The sequence below is a fragment of the Lutra lutra genome, chromosome 17 (assembly GCF_902655055.1).
Source record: "Lutra lutra chromosome 17, mLutLut1.2, whole genome shotgun sequence".
In the NCBI taxonomy this organism is placed as follows: domain Eukaryota; kingdom Metazoa; phylum Chordata; class Mammalia; order Carnivora; family Mustelidae; genus Lutra; species Lutra lutra.
In genome coordinates, this window is record NC_062294.1 from 30,817,648 (window position 1) to 30,833,036 (window position 15,389).

The 15,389-nt window shown below is 48.0% G+C and overlaps 1 protein-coding gene across 2 annotated transcripts in view; it reads left to right on the forward strand.

Annotated features, from left to right (window-relative positions):
- The first annotated feature begins 1,000 nt into the window (after positions 1–1,000).
- TOX3 (TOX high mobility group box family member 3) overlaps positions 1,001–15,389 on the forward strand; it is a 108,935-nt gene continuing 94,546 nt past the window's right edge. For both annotated transcript variants that reach the window (XM_047712027.1, XM_047712026.1), the window contains exon 1: positions 1,001–1,231. In XM_047712027.1, coding sequence (XP_047567983.1) covers positions 1,145–1,231 — 87 coding nt within the window. In that variant the 5' untranslated portion in view covers positions 1,001–1,144. The remainder of the gene's footprint in view (positions 1,232–15,389) is intronic.

Genomic DNA, 15,389 nt, shown 5'->3' on the forward strand with positions numbered 1-15,389 from the left:
CTGCCTACCTGTGAAAGGTCAGGCCCCAACACCCCTTCTGGAAAATACCACAGGTGTACATGGGGTCCCGGCTCCCGGGTCCCGGGAGGCCCTCATGCCGGTTAGCTGCTCGGTTAGGTGCCTCCGAGCAGGGGCCATTCCTGCGTGAAGGCGGAGTAGGGTAGACGGACCGGGGGACCGGCACCACGAGGGACGAAGGGGGCGAGGGGAGGAAACCGATGGAACGAGGGGTGGCAAGAGAGCGGACGGCGTGTGGACGCCGGTGGCCGGGGCTGGGGGCCGAGCGAAGCGGGGCTCGGAAAGGGGGGTGGGAGGGCCACACCGGGCACCGGACTGGCGGCCGGCCCGCCGAAGCGGCCGAGGAACGGAAGGGAGAGAGGAGCGCTCCGAGGCATCGGGGACAAAGAGGACCGGAGAGGGAAGGGGGGCGAGGTGGGGAGAAGAGGGGCCCCGGGGAGGGGGAGGCCGCGGCGCGCGCGATGGGCACAGCCAGGGCTGCGCAAGGCGCGGGGTGAGCCGCGAGGGGCCGCGAGGGGCAGGGGCCGCAGCGGGGCGGGGTCGGCGCGCCCGGGGGCGGTCCGGGCCGAGAAGCGCACCGGCGGGGCGGGCGGCGCGCCAGCTGCCCGCGGTGGGAGGGGCGGAGCGGCGGCGGCGCGGGGAGGGGACCGGCGGCGGAGGCAGGAGGGGGAGAAGGAGGGGAGGGGCCGGGCCCCTTGTCTCCGCGGCTCGTCTCCTCAGTCCGCCCGGGGAGGAGGAGGAGGAGCGGGGCCAGCCGCCGCCGCCGCCGTCCCAGCCTCGCCCCGCGCACCTGAACTCGCCGCGCCGCCCGGGCCCCCGCGCCGCGCCCCGCGCCCCGGGCGCCCGGCCCGCGCGCAGCGCTGCCTCGGTGCCCCGGCGGGGCGCGTCCTCCGGGCCGCCTCCCGCTCTCCCGCGGCTCGCGTGGCCGCGCCTTTGTGTGCGGCGGCCGCGGCTCCCGGGCTCTTCGGGCTCCGGTCGCAGCGCTCCTCCGGCCCCGAGCCCCGCGCGCCGCCCCCGGGAAACCCCGGCCGGGCGCCCCCGACGGTGGATCTAGCGGCTTCGAGGAAGCGGGCACCGGACCCGGCGAGCCCTAGCCCCGGCCCCCGGCCCCGGGCCCGGCTCCGGCATGGATGTGAGGTTCTACCCCGCGGCGGCCGGGGACCCCGCCGGCCTGGACTTCGCGCAGTGTCTGGGCTACTACGGCTACAGCAAGGTGACCAGGCCGGGGCCGGGGGGCGGCGGGGCGGGGGCCACCTCCCCATCCCCGGCGCGCCCCGCGCTCCAGCTCCCCGCCCGCTGCACTTTTCTCTCCCCTCTCCACGCCTTCCCTTTTTGCGCCTTCGTCTCTGTCCAACTCTCTCACTCTACTCTTTCTGCCCCCTTCCCACACCCCCCTTTTTGTCCCTCTGCCGACGCTACACTCTCTCTTCCCCCACTACTCCCCCCTCCAACCCCGCCGACTCTCCTTTGCTGCCCCAAAGAAGCGAAGAGCAGCCCGAGGACTGAAAGAGAGGACACGCTTGTGATTCTTTGTTGTTGTTATTAGTAAACATGGTCGCAGCGCCCCGGAGTTGGGGGGGCACCTCAAGAGTCCCGGATCTCGTGGTCCGACGACCTCGCCACACCCCCACACCCCCAACTCCTCTTACCTTCCCGGCGCACTCGACAGCTGGACCCGGGGCCGCTCGGGGGGAGGAAAGGAACAAACTTTTGAGCGTGCCCTGGATTGGGCGGGGGCGGTGGGGGCGCGAAGTGTTGGGACCCCCTCAGGTGGCTTTTGCTGCCCTCTCGCTGGGGCGCCTTGGACCCCGGAACGGAGGTGCCAGCCCCTCCCTCGTTACCTCCAAGCTGCTTCTCATCTTTCATTTTTTGGGGGAAGGGGTAAGTTTTGCATTTCGGGGAGATCAGGCTTGAAGACCTCCCCACCACGCCCTGGGTCAACCCACCTCTTCTCCCCCCACTTCCCCGCGGCAACTTCGAGCACTGAGCTTTTCAGGTGGGCGAAGGTGGGTCTCGGAAAGGCAGCTGGCGCAGCTCGGACCGGCGAGGCGGGGCTGGAGTCGCAACCCTTGGGCCAGGGCGGCGCGGACTCCCCTTCTGGGTTCTTCCTCCAGCCCCCAGGGCCAAGTTTTGGAGGAAACATTCACCCCGAGGGCGATGTTCAGAGAAAGAGCTGTGCTCTAGATGGCCTGTGCCTTTTGAATGTGGTTTTTCTTTCTCCTTCCCCCTGCTCCTCCCTCCCCTCCCCCGCCTTTTCTTTCAAATCGTAGTTTGTTTATGATTGCTTGGATAACAGAGGAGGAAATAAGGAGCCGCTGAAAGAAAGGTGCTATACAAAACTAATGAATAAATAACAGGAAGAGGAGGGATTGTATCTAGAGTGTAGAACAGTTTGCTGTGCCCCGTGGCTGATGGAGGCTCGTGTTCCTTTCTATTTGTTTATACTCCGATCCCAACTCCAGTGCTGAAGTTTGTAAAAGACCTTTAGGGTCTCTCTGCCTAACCCCTGTGTCCCCGTCGCCCAGCCCCGCGCCTGGCACCGCGGGCCTCCCCACCAGTAAAGAACCAAGGGACATTATTCAGTGTGTTTTAACCCTTTGGTGGTGCTGGCGGTGGAGGGCCGGGGTTGGGGGGGGGGGCTTTCATGCTCTAAAAATTCCAAGAGTGGTACGTGAAGCTTAGAAAGGGAAGCAAGAAAAGGCCTCTGTCAGTAGCCAGGGTTAAGGGTTTTAGTTTCTGTCCTCTGATTTTGGATTTACTCAGGTTATTAAATCCTTTAAAAAGTCCCCCTTGTATGCTCAGTTAGTGACTTAGGCAGCCTAATTAAGTATGTCGTGTTTCTGAGAACCCACCTAATTGTTCCAGCGGGGTATTATTTATCTGCTTACAACTTAGCCTGTGTATGCAAGCCTGGGAGAACTGGGCATGCTCTTATTTTTGGAAGCCATTACCTTGCTTAATGTAACTACTTCTTTCTCTGATTTAAGATCAGCAACACTCGAATGACACCAAAATAGAAACCTTTTGTACTAATCCAGTCACTGAAGTGCCGTTGCAAATCTCTGTTCACTGCGATCCCAAGGGTACTTCAAGGGACCAGAGGAAATTGTGGGTGTTTTGTGTGTATGTCTCTTTTTTATTTTTTTTTGAGCAAAGCTATTTTGAGCCCATTTAAACTCAGAACATTTACTTCAGGAGGGTATAGAAAGCTCGAAACCCACCCATTATTTATCAAGATGGTTGTTCAACTTCGTGAGTGAGAATGCAAGTTGGTTTGCTGTCATATTTTCTTTACACAGCTTTTTGCCTGGAACAACCTGGTTTCTTAGTAATTCAGCGATCTGGTGGTCGCAAGTGCTGTGTGTATCTGATTTATGAAAGTTAAACACAGTGCTTACTTAATATTGGTGGAAATCAAATTGTACTTCTTTTAAGGGATGTCCGCATTTAATTCCTTGCAGATAAAAATCCAGTAATCTTGCATTTGAGCCCCAAATATCTTCGTAGTCTTAATTTCAGCAGAGAAAAAACCCAATTTTATTCACAGTGATTTTTCTTTATAGGGAGAATGTAGTAGAAGAGGAAGTATTAACTTTGTGGGTATAAAACAGCAAGTGATAATTAAGGGTTTATAGCATTTTGTTTCACAGCTAACTTGTGTGTCTGAGGTGGTGCTATTCAGTACAGATTTATACTGAAAATGTAAAAACTAGCATACAAAGACATGCATTTATTTTAATTTGGAAATACCTGTAATTATTAATCTCTTAAGACTTAACTCTTGGTGAGGTATATTGTCACTCCGGAGGCGAAATGATGGGTTTCAAACAAAGTATGTTTCTGCCCTTTCTTGTTTTTAACGACCATCTGGGAAACTTTAGAAGAAATACAGAACCCTCTGCTCCAGGCTTAACAAGTGAAAAGTTAGCACTTATCTTTAAATTTATTTACAAACCGTGAATAATAGGGTTTTATTCATTTCTCTCTTTAACAAATGACCAGAGTCTTCGTATAAATTATATGTTGTGTGTATTATCTTTACGTTCTGTGAGTATATGGATCCTTTTAAAATGTCAGCGCTCGGAAAGTGTACTGTCTATGGAGAATGGATGAAAGAGTTTTGAGGGTTCAAAAGTCATTGCAAGTAGGAGAATAACTTCAAATAAAATATAGCCAGGATCATTAAAATCAGTTAATAATTCATGAACCAGCCGCTGATGTATAAACTTACAGTCATCTCTGCTTTCTAAGGGCTAATTTCCATTTTAATTTCAAGTGGAGAATCTACTGTTTGAACATTCCTTTTTCTGATGTGGCTAACAAATTAAACTAACACCTATATTTTTTAAAAAGGCTGTGGGGGGGTGGGGCTAGGCTTATGTTGCCCAAGTGCATTAGGGATCCGCTGTCTATATATCTGGAATTTTTCTTTCCCCAGGGAAGGGGAAAGGACCCAGTCCTTTCACCAATAAGATAATATGCATCAGATCAGTTAGCATGTAGTTGTCAGAAGTCTGCCACCCCCAAATAAACTATTGTATTGAAGGTGGGTGTGAGCCAAGTGAAATGACACAGTAGGTTAATAATGAACTTGGACCAGACTCTGGTTACTAGCTTTTTCTGTGTATTCTTAGGTTTTGTTTTGTTTTGTTTGATTGTTTTTATCCCCTGCCCCCTTCCAAAATCTGGCTCTTGACTTCTTACCCTGTGCAGAATGGCCTTTGGTTGGTTTTAATTTATCAGTCCCAAATCTTGCTTTCTAATTACTATATGTGTGATTGATCACTCTGCTTAATTAAGGTGTTCTGATGTGAGTGCTTTTACCCCACCTCCTTGGGCTGGCCTCTACCTTGGCCAGCTTGGAGAGTAAGAAGACCTGAAGGGTCGTTTGTCATTTGTCTATCTTATTGGAGACCGTGGTTCAAATTGAGGCCACACTGAGAGGGGGATTTGATTGAAACTTTTTTTAAGTTGATACCTTGCACTGGTGTGAGAACCAGTGATTTTGTTTCTAGGGCCTGGTGTATGGGGGTGTTGAATTTTCAGAGAAGATTGAGAGATTTCCATGTGAGGTCTTCAAATAAGATAGCTATTGAAGCCATGTTGTGAAAGAGATAGAAGGTTTTTCTAAGGACCATAGACAAGGGGTCATAAACTCAAAATGCCTCTAGGGACAGCCAGTTAACCTACATGAAGATAGGGTTTGTGGTCGGATGGAGAACATGCCCCGTGTAAAGGGGTAGCCTTGCTCAGCATCCCTAGATTGTTGCCATGCCTACATTTGAGCCCAGGATCTGTATTTTGCAGTTATTTTTCCAAGAGAATGATAATCTGAGTTTTTATGTGAAATAGCCTGAATGCTAAATGTTGGTAGCAAATTAACCCATTATTGAAATCCTTATGTAAGACCCTTAAAACATGCTTGTGTACTGCTTCTTTGCAGGGTTTTGTCTTTGATAAACTCAGATACAACTGAGGTTTGAAAATCATTTTTTAGTAAGTCGTTTATGGTTTATGTTCAGCTGTATGGACAGCTCTATGGCATCTACCTGTGTGGACAGTTCGGTGGAATGGGTGCAGGTAGTAGGACCTGACCACTTTCAGCATAGCTCTGATTGGATAATATAAATTCTGTCATTCATTAATTTTAGGTCTCGAGTCTGTGGAATAGTTCTAGATCAGGGGTTGGCAAACTGTGGCCCATGGGTCACATCTGGCCCACCATCTGTTCCTGCTTGGTTTGTGAGTTAAGAATGGTCTTTCTGTTTTTAAATGGCAGAAAATCAAAAGAAAGATGACTTCATCGGTGTGAAAATTACATGATATTCACATTTGTGTCCATAAATAAAGTTTTATTAGAACACGGCCCCCTCATTTGTTTATATATCATCTGTGGCTGCCCGCATGCTGCTGTGTCAGAGTCGGGTCGCTGTGAGAGAGACGGTATGGCTTGCGAAGCCTGAAATATTAAGTATTTATCCCTTTACAGAAACAGTTTGCTGACCTCTGTTCTAGATCACTAGAGCGCTTGATAGCACCAGGGTCTTCCTTTGTTCCAAGACTTGGCAGTAGAAAGAAAATCTAGTTAATGAGGTGGTGTAACTGGGTAGATGAACTATGTCAGAGACTGTGTTCCAGAATGTTTCTAAAACGGTGGGGATTTAACCCTGGCTATACTCGAGCTATGGTGAGTGGGGTGAAGCTCGTGAAAGATACTCAGCCTCACAGCCTTACCCTAGTGCAGTTTAGTTAGAGCCTCTGGGGCAGGGAACCAGGCAGCCATGTTTCTGAAGCTCCCTAGGTGGTTTCAACGTGCTGCCATGGTTGAAAACTTTGTTTCAGGCTGGGGATCCTCCTTTGGAGTAAGCAACCTTAAGGGGCAGTAGAACGGAGTCAAGAAGTTGGGGATTGCTTTGAAGTAGACAAGACTTAGGACGGAGTGATTATTGGTTCCATGTTGACGTTCAGGGCCTTTTCCAGACCTCAGCAGGTCCTAAGCCCTGTTGGTCTGGCTCCCCTCCACATCATATCAGACGTTAAAATGCTGTGTCCACGTCCTGCATTTACAGTGCTGACATATTACTAGACCCTATCTGAGCTGATGCTGCTTGGTTGACTTATATTCACATGTTGTAGGCATCTGTTAGTTTGAACTCTGTCACATGTGTGTGGAAGGGGTGTGGCCAATTAATTTTTTCCTCACCTCGTAAGCATTTTTGTAAGCCCTTGAGAAGCCTGTGCTTCTAGATGTCATCTTCACTGACTGATGGATAAAATAGTCCTGTTGACACTAACTAAAGGTCCATGAACTTACCATTTCACCACCCCCAACAGGGGAGCGTTGATGAAGACCCTGTGCCCAGGAAAGGCTGATACACAGTAAGCCACAGAGAAATAATCATAGTCGTTTTAGAGCAAGTCGATGAATGTAGATGGCCACAACATTCAAAGTACGTGTACATATTTTAAGAACTTGCTGTTTTGGGTCATAGACAGTCAGGGGGATGCTGAGTCCACCTGAGGACTTGTTTTATCTAATTTGGACCAGTAGTTTAAAAAGTTCAGTTAGTTGTCTATATCTAAAAATCTTGCATATAAATCTGGACTTTAGGTCTGTCTGTCTTTCCTTCCTTCCTTTCTGTTTTCTTGACTTGTCTCTTCCTTCCTTCCATTCCTTCCTTCCTTCCTTGACGTAATCATAAATTTGGCAGTCCTGTATTTGTTCCCTTGCATGGCAATGTTTTCCTCTCCACTCTGACTTTCTCATACTTAGCCCTTGGTGTCCCTCACCAGCACCCGGAGGCTTTGAGTTTGAAAACTTTAAGAAGAGATGAAGTTAAATAAGCAAAAAATGTGATGCTCAAACCTAGTGAAGTGGGGTTACCACCACGGGAGAAATACAGACCCCAGTGTTCCTTAGGGTATGTAGGGTAATAGGTGAATGGGGAAAAAGTAATTTGTGATCATATTACAGGAGAGTGTTTCTCAGACTTCAGCATACACAAGAATTACCCCGAGAGCTTTTTCGAGCACAGACTGTTGGACCTCACCCCCAGAGGTTCTGAATCCTGGGGTCTAAGCTGGGACTCCCACTTGATGCTGATGTTGTGCTTTGAGTACAACACATAGCACAGAGGACCTTCCAGTGGTAAGGCAAAGAGTTTGTTCCTTGTAAGAGTTTGTGAGAATGCTTTGGGCTGTAGGTAACAGACAGCCAACAGACACCGGTCTGTAGGTAACAGACACCCAACAGACAGCAGTGTAAAGCGTAAGGACATTTGCTCACTTACAGAGAAATTGTTAGGGTATCAGTCTCAGGCTATTTTGGATGAAAGCAACCATGTCTTCAAGGACCCTCTTTTCTTCTTATTCTGCCATTCTTGAAGTTTTAGCCATCTCCTCATGGTCACAGGTTGGCTGCTGTAGCTCCAGACATCACATCCTCACATCCTCACATGATAGCATGCAAAACAGGAAGCAAGATAGCGATGGGGGTGGAAGTGATGGCAAAAGTTCTTCTATGTATCTCTTAATAAGAAGGACTAGCTTTCCTGGAAACAGTTCCATTGGATTTTTAAATTTATTGATCAGAAATGGATCAGCTGACCTTGGATGGGCATAGGCCAGCCATTGACAAAGACGGAGCTTGTGATCAACTTAGACCAATCCCCTGTCATCCCCTGGGGGCCAGGCACATCGTCATGTGAACATCAATGATCTTAATGCTGCTCTGTGAGTGAGGATGAAGGCCTTTGGAAAGACAACCAGCTCTATCACTGAGCACATTTGAAGACTTTGGCGTGGACCAGCATCGTGGTTGGAGTTGTACATTGTGAGAATGGATCTGACATTTTGACTATATTAGTGTAGAGCCTGATAAGAGGTAGGGGGAGCAAGAGAGGATGCCATCACCCAATGGAGATAAGGTGTGAGAAGATTTGAACTAAGGTGATGTGACTATGGATGGGAGGGAGAGGAGGGCACCAAACAGAGCATCTCTGTAACTTAGAAGGGAGACTGAGGCGGCACGAGTGACTCAGGGTGTTTGAACTAAGGCTCTTAACAAATGGTAGGGTCTGGAGCTGAAGCAGAGATGTCACAGAAGAAGCTGGTTTTGAAGGAAAGCGAAAGCTGATATTGGCTATTTTGGTGCTATGTTCCCACAGAGACATCATGTAGACACTCGCATGAATGCACTGGAGAGCCCTCAGGGCTGAGGCGGATCCAAGTGGGAGTCCTGTAGGCAGTAGAGTGATGGAAATGCAAGTGACTGCCTCCCCCCAAAGTTTGCACACTCACCTCCCCAGTTGGCAAGGCAGTGTTTCAGGAAGTGATGTGTGGGACTCAGAAAACTTGGAAGTCCTGCTGTACCATTGCAACAACGGTATAAAAAAGGAGTACGTGTGTGTGTGTGTGTGTGTGTGTGTGTGTGTGTGTGTGTGTGTGTGATGGCGCAGCCTTTTTATCTCAATAGTTGTTTGGGAAGAAACAATTTTAAATTGTTGTTATTAAGGGGGAATGATGTAAAATTTATAATAATGTAATTGAAAACCCTCTCAGCCATTTAGGAATTTAGGAACGTTTCATGTCTTTTCTTTATGTAAGTGGTGCAATTTCTAGTTGGATTTTATGACATGAGTGAAGTCATGAGTACCTTGGAGAATCTGTTTTGAGTGTGCTTAATGAGGAAGGATGGGATTTTCGCTAAGGATGCTTATAAATAAAAGGTATTTGGAAAGTGGATTGAGCTCTTTAAAAACAAAAACAAAAACGAAACTCCCCAAACCCTGTTTATAAAGTAGAGGCTTTTATTCAAGGTCTGTATGAGCCTCTGATAGGTTTGTCTTCTCCCTTTGTAGTAGATTATTTTGTTTTCTTTGTTTCCTGGGTTTGTATCCTTAATCCCTTCCTCAGGGAGGCCATGTTCTCTTAAATATGTTCTGTGCTTGTGCGCAGAACATCTGACCTTGGGCAATGGCCCTTCTCTTATGACCAACATTCTGTCTTTAATCTTAACTTGATTGTACTTCACTTATAAAAGAATAATTTGAATGTCTTGACAATCCATAAGTTAAACAAACTGGCCAATACCGAGAAGTTTTTGGATTTTGCTCTAAACGCCTATGTGAAGGGTATGGATTCCTTCTTTTAGAGGAGATACATTTTAAGCTAGGCCTTCCTATTTTAAGTGGTACAAGTTGAATGTGGTCATTTCTGCATTGACTGAATCATTCATGTAGAAGAGCTCTATCAAACATGGTGAGGGAGGTGAGTTTTTTTAATACTCCAAATTGATGTGATTTCAGCGATGGTACCATATTGTGAAAATTTGTAGTAATTTTTCCCTCCGATTTGTATTGAGCAAGGGGTTTGATGTACTCTAAAATAATAGAAGTTTTTGCACTTTCTCTTAAAATCTTCTTGGTATAGGAGGTAGAAGTCCCAAATGCTGACTGACTACCAAGCTTTTATGAAATACATATGATTGGTTGGAAGTTGATTTTCTGGAAAAAAGAGGAGTTAAACTTTACTGGAAACATTGGATACTCCAGCATACTCAGTAGATTTTTTTTTTTTCTTTTTAAGATTTTGTTTATTTATTTGACAGAAGAAAAAGGGAGAGTAAGTACAAGCAGGGCAATTGAGAGAGGGAGAACCGGGCTGAGCAGAGAGCCCAATGTGGGGCTTGATCCCAGGCCCCTGGGATCATGACCTGAGCCAAAATCAGACGCTTAACTGACTGAGCCACCCAGGCACTCCTCAGTAGATCTGTCTTGTTCCTCCTTTATGCCTGTGTGTCTTTAATGAGAACCTCAACCCTTATTATTTGGCTTTTATATAAATTCTGATAAAAGTGTTGAATGGAGAGGTAGTTAAAACTGTTGGATTTGTGAAAATTCTTTCAACTGCAAATGGGAAAAATTCCTTAAACTTTTAATTAGATAGGAAAGGGGTAGTGAGCTTTCTCTCAAGCATGACTGAACCAGAGTTTCCAGGGATGTTATCAACACTTCCTTCTTGGCTTCCCTGTCAGGCCCCACTCAGGTGGGGGGAGGGTTCCAGCAGTAACTCCAAGGCATGTCCCCACATCCCCATAGGTGTGTGCATGTGAGCATTCATGAAGTGTGTGTGTGTGTGTGTGTGTTAGAGAAACAGAGAAAGAGAGTATATGTGAGCCTAAGGGAGATACTGTAGTAAGTAAAAGAACTCCAGGAATGGGACAAGAGAAGTTATTTTGGGGGGGGCGGGGGTGGGGGGTGTGGTTTGGTGCAGGAGCTCACAGAGGCTGAGGGTTTGGAAAGGACAAGTTGGAAAAGGGGTATTAGAGAAGAGAAGGCTGGAGAGGGAATTCCAGGCAGGCCTTCTGTGTAAGCATGACACCCTAGTAAAGTTCCCATTGGGCCTGTGTAAGATGGTCCCTGGGAGAGTGTTTGCAGATAAGTTTGCATCTGTGTAGACGTTTCCTTTGGTGGTTGATGTGGGTGTGGTGATGCCGGCATGTCTGGTGACAGAGTTGAGGTTTTACCAGATACTGGTAAAGGATGTGTGCCTGTACGTGTGTGGGGGTACATCTGCTTGGCGCGTGTGTGTGTTTCCATATGTGTATATGTGCCAGTTTTGTGGGGTGCGTGTACGTAGAGGATGACCATTTGAATGTGGGGGGGAGGAAATGAGAGGCTGTTTCAACAGTACCCGAGAATGTTTGAAGGAGAGAATACAGACACACGAAGAGAGAGAGTGAGGAACTGATGGACAGATGGTCAGTTGGTGTTGGAATGAAGGCTGTAGATAGAGGGCTATTCGCCTTGAAAGTTGGCTACCCCTTCCTCTGAGATAATTGGGCAGAAAGGGAAGATGGTTGAAGATTCAGATGTGTGTTTTAGTGGACAAGAGGTGGCGGGGAGGGAGAGAGACAGAGACAGTGTGAGAAGGAGGGAGGGAAGTGGGGAGGAAGAAGAGAACGTGAGGAGGAATGGGTGGGGGAGATGACTGACAAACCCAGGATCCACCCCCTGCCTGTTTCTACCTCGGTTGTGGCCCTTGGTCCCTCCACCTTGGCCTTGTGTGTCTTATCCTGCCAGTGTGGCCCTCGCCACTTAAAAACATCTGAATATCTAAAATCTCTCCCCACCACCCCCCACTAACCTCCAGTCACTGTCTCGTTACTTCATTCGTAGCGTGTATCTCTGAACGTTTTTGTTCATTCATTCATTCATTCATTCGTTCATATATTCCCTGTTTACCTCTTTCCACTAGCATGCAAAGCTCTGTGAAGGTGGGGATATTTGCTGACCACTGTATGCCCAGCATCTAGAACAGTGCTTAGCATGGGAAGGAAGGCATGCTAAGGAGCGAACTGGAGATGAGTTAGAGTACTGTTGAGTAGACCTCGTGGAAGTTTAATCTTTCTTTCTTTCTTTTTTTTTTTAATATTTATTTTTTAAATTTTTTTCCAGCGTTCCAGAATTCATTGTTTATGCACCACACCCAGTGCTCCATGCAATACGTGCCCTCCTTAATACCCACCACCAGGGTCACCCACCCCCCCACCCCTCTCCAAAACCCTTAGTTATAAGCACATGCTGGACCTACTATGTGCCAGATACTTGGAGACAGTGGGAGACGATGGTGAGGGGTCACCTGCCCTGTTCTTGAGGAACTGGCCTGGGGTTGAAAGGGTGATCCCTCTTGGATGGTTTTAAGATTAAATTTTATTTTAAATTTCCCCTTTCATTGTATCGTGTGCTGCTGGCAGGGGACAGAGCGATGGGTGGTGAGGACGAGGGCCTGCGTCTTGCTTGGGCAGGAATGAGAGAAGAACAGGGCTTGCGAGAAGAGCAGTTTGAAATGACTGTACTCAGTCCTAAGGATCCAGGCTGGCTGAGGAAGGTCAAATGGTCGAGGACAGGAAGACTTTGCTAAAAGGCAAAGACGAGTGTGTTAGTTAAGGTGGGCCAGTGGAAAAAACATAACTTGAGTAGCAATCGCATAAATGAGGTAGACCTTCGTCTCTCTTTTCTCTAATGAACTCAAGGGGTAAGCAGTCCAGAGCTGTTGGGGCTTCGTAGACACCTGGGAGCCAAGCCACCTCTGACTTCCATGTGACCCTTTACCCTGCAGGGTAGAGCGCCGTCAACATCCCTGTCTAACCAGAAGAAAGATGGTCAAGGGAAAAGGGAGGTTTCCAGGGGCCGCCTCGTGATACGTGCTTACTTCTCATTGGTGGGCACTGAGATGCATGGCCGTGCTTCCACCTTTAAGGTATCCAGGAAATGTGGTCCATACTGTGGCTGGCCTTGTGCCCTGCTACATACTCCACTGCTGTGGAAGAAGGGGTGAGTGGACAGTCAGGGACAAAATGCATCTTTCAGCAGGTGCATGGGAGTGAGTGAATGATGGGGGAGGTCCAAGGAAGACTTCTTGGGTATCTTCATGTTTGAGGTTTTTGGGTACCAAGTATAGCACTATATTTTGGTAAACCTTATTCAATATTTTAGTTTTCATTTGCTCTTTGGAGGGGTCCCCTTTTGGCGATGCACTGTGACGAGAGAGCTTTTCAGTCCTTTGTTCATTCGGGGGTTTTATGTGGGGCATGCTTAAAATACTCAGTGATTTATCTTCTTCTTGCAGGAACTGTAAATCCTATGTCCTGATTTTAATTGATTACCTTTATTTCTGGCCCACATTTCTCTTCTTTTTAAAAAATACCTCTTGAATTTTTATACTGCCATTTCAGCAATCCTGACCATTGGTAACAAAATTTTGAGTACAGGTCAATCTTCAGGCAGCATTTTTTAAACTAGACTTTTTTTTTTTAATTTTTTTTTTTTTTAACTTGATGCTTTTCTTTTTCAGTCAAACCCAGCTTACCTCTGACTCCCCCTGCGTCTTCTTCCCTAGAAACCTGTGGTTCTTTATGCTCTTGTATACTCTTTCTTCCTCTGTCCCTCCACTGGCTGATTTTGTTAACCCTTGACCCTTGTGCAGCCTCGGTGACAAAGACATGTCACCGTCCTCAGCCCCTACCAACCCCCTCAATCCCCTCCCCTTTTGCTATGTATGTCCTATCAGCCTCCAGGAGGTGGCCTCTCTCAACCTGAGGGTGACTGAACTCGGGTGCCCATTTTCCTGACTAACGATGAGCACTTGGGCCTTTGCTGTGTCAAACTTCCGTTCATCTGTTGATTCTCTTGGCCATTCTCCACAACGGCTGGTCCAAGATTTCTGCTGGTATAGTCCACCCAGCCCTACTCTCCTTAGATAGGAGCTCTGGTCTTTGACTTTATGGGGAACATTGATAGTTTGCTGTCCCTCCTTGTCATTTTTCCAGACCCAGGGGAGAGCAGTTCTACTATTTGGGATAAATCCTTCCAGCAGTGCTAATCCCTTCCTGAGTGTAGTGTACTCTTGGTTTCACAGACAGCTCCCGTCTTTCCTGTTTCATTCCTTTGTACTTTCCACCAGTGCCCAAGGGTCTTCAGACCTGCACAAGGATTTTCCAGTCTTCAGGTTGCTGAGTGTCGCTTCCCTTGCGATGACGTTGGCTCATTCCTCATTCCATCCACATTCTGTTTCGCTTCATGTTTTTGTGGAACTCTGGTTCTTCCCTTAGAAAAATGTGAAATGAAGACCACCACAAATGGAAAACCCTATCACTTTCCTTACACAGAAGAAAATCCTGAAAATAAACACCATTATCCAAAGCTTACTGGAGACCTTGCTTGCCTAAGGCTTTGCCTCTGTTTGTGGAAAAGCGAGCTTTGCAAGTGTGAGAAAGGTGTTGAAGACCCCTTAGCACCAAACTGAGACTTTGTCTTTGATTTTATCTTGGGGGGCGGGTGGGGACGCCAGTGGGGAGCTTGAAAGGGAATTCAAAACAGAATGACTTTCTCAAGATGTAATTAAAGGCTCTCTTGCTTTGTTGTCTCTGTACCTCCAGAGCAGTGCTGCTTCTACTCAGATGTGCAGATGTGCTTGCAAGTCAACTGGGCCTCTGGGTAAAATGCAGATCAGCAGATCTGGGGTGATCCTGAGAACTGGCATTGCCCACAGGTTGCCAGGGGGCCCCTGCTGCTGCTGGCCGCTGGCCCCTCTTGGAACTGTAGAGTCCAAGAGAAAGGACCATGCACATTCAGAAGTCCTCCTGACTCCATGGGCCCCTGTTCCAACATGTCTCTGAACAGTTCCTCAAACCGGAAATCTTTACTTAGGCTTCCATGTCTTTCCCATCTGGCCCTCCCCAACACGCTGCAGGCCCCGTCTGTTCCATTATCAAAACTGTCTTCCCGCTCTTCTGAAGCCAGGGCGCTCCACCTTGCCAGACCTGACTGCTTTCACTCATCCAAGCTTCTGGAGTGCCTCCTTAGGCCAGCCACTGCCCTGAGCCCTGGGGTTATGCTTTTCTGATGACTCCTTGACCTTCTGTCTTTCCGCCCTATCCATGTGTCTCCCCTAACCTCCCATGTCCCTGGTTTTCTCTACTGTTGTATATGTGGGCACTTCTGATTGCTGTTGCTCTGTTACCTTGTCTGCTCTCCAGCCTCTTCCCAGGCCTTGGGGGACATCCTCCCAAAACTTTGCTTCTTCCTCTTTTGCCTCTGTATTCTTCTAACGTTGTCTGAGCATCTTGTTTTCTGTCTTTAGCTGTTCCCACTCTGGTACTGTTTGTATCAGTCATCTATTACTGTGTAACAAACCAAACTTTGAGGCTTTGGACAAACCATCAAACCTGCAAACCCATCTCCCTCATGATTCTGCCAGTCCGCCCCGTAGGCTGGGTTCCCCGCTGTGTCAGCGGTCGACTACAGGCTTGACTTTGCTTCTGGAGGTTGGCCAGCTCCAGCTGGGGCCTCCCTGTCAGTTCTCACTGC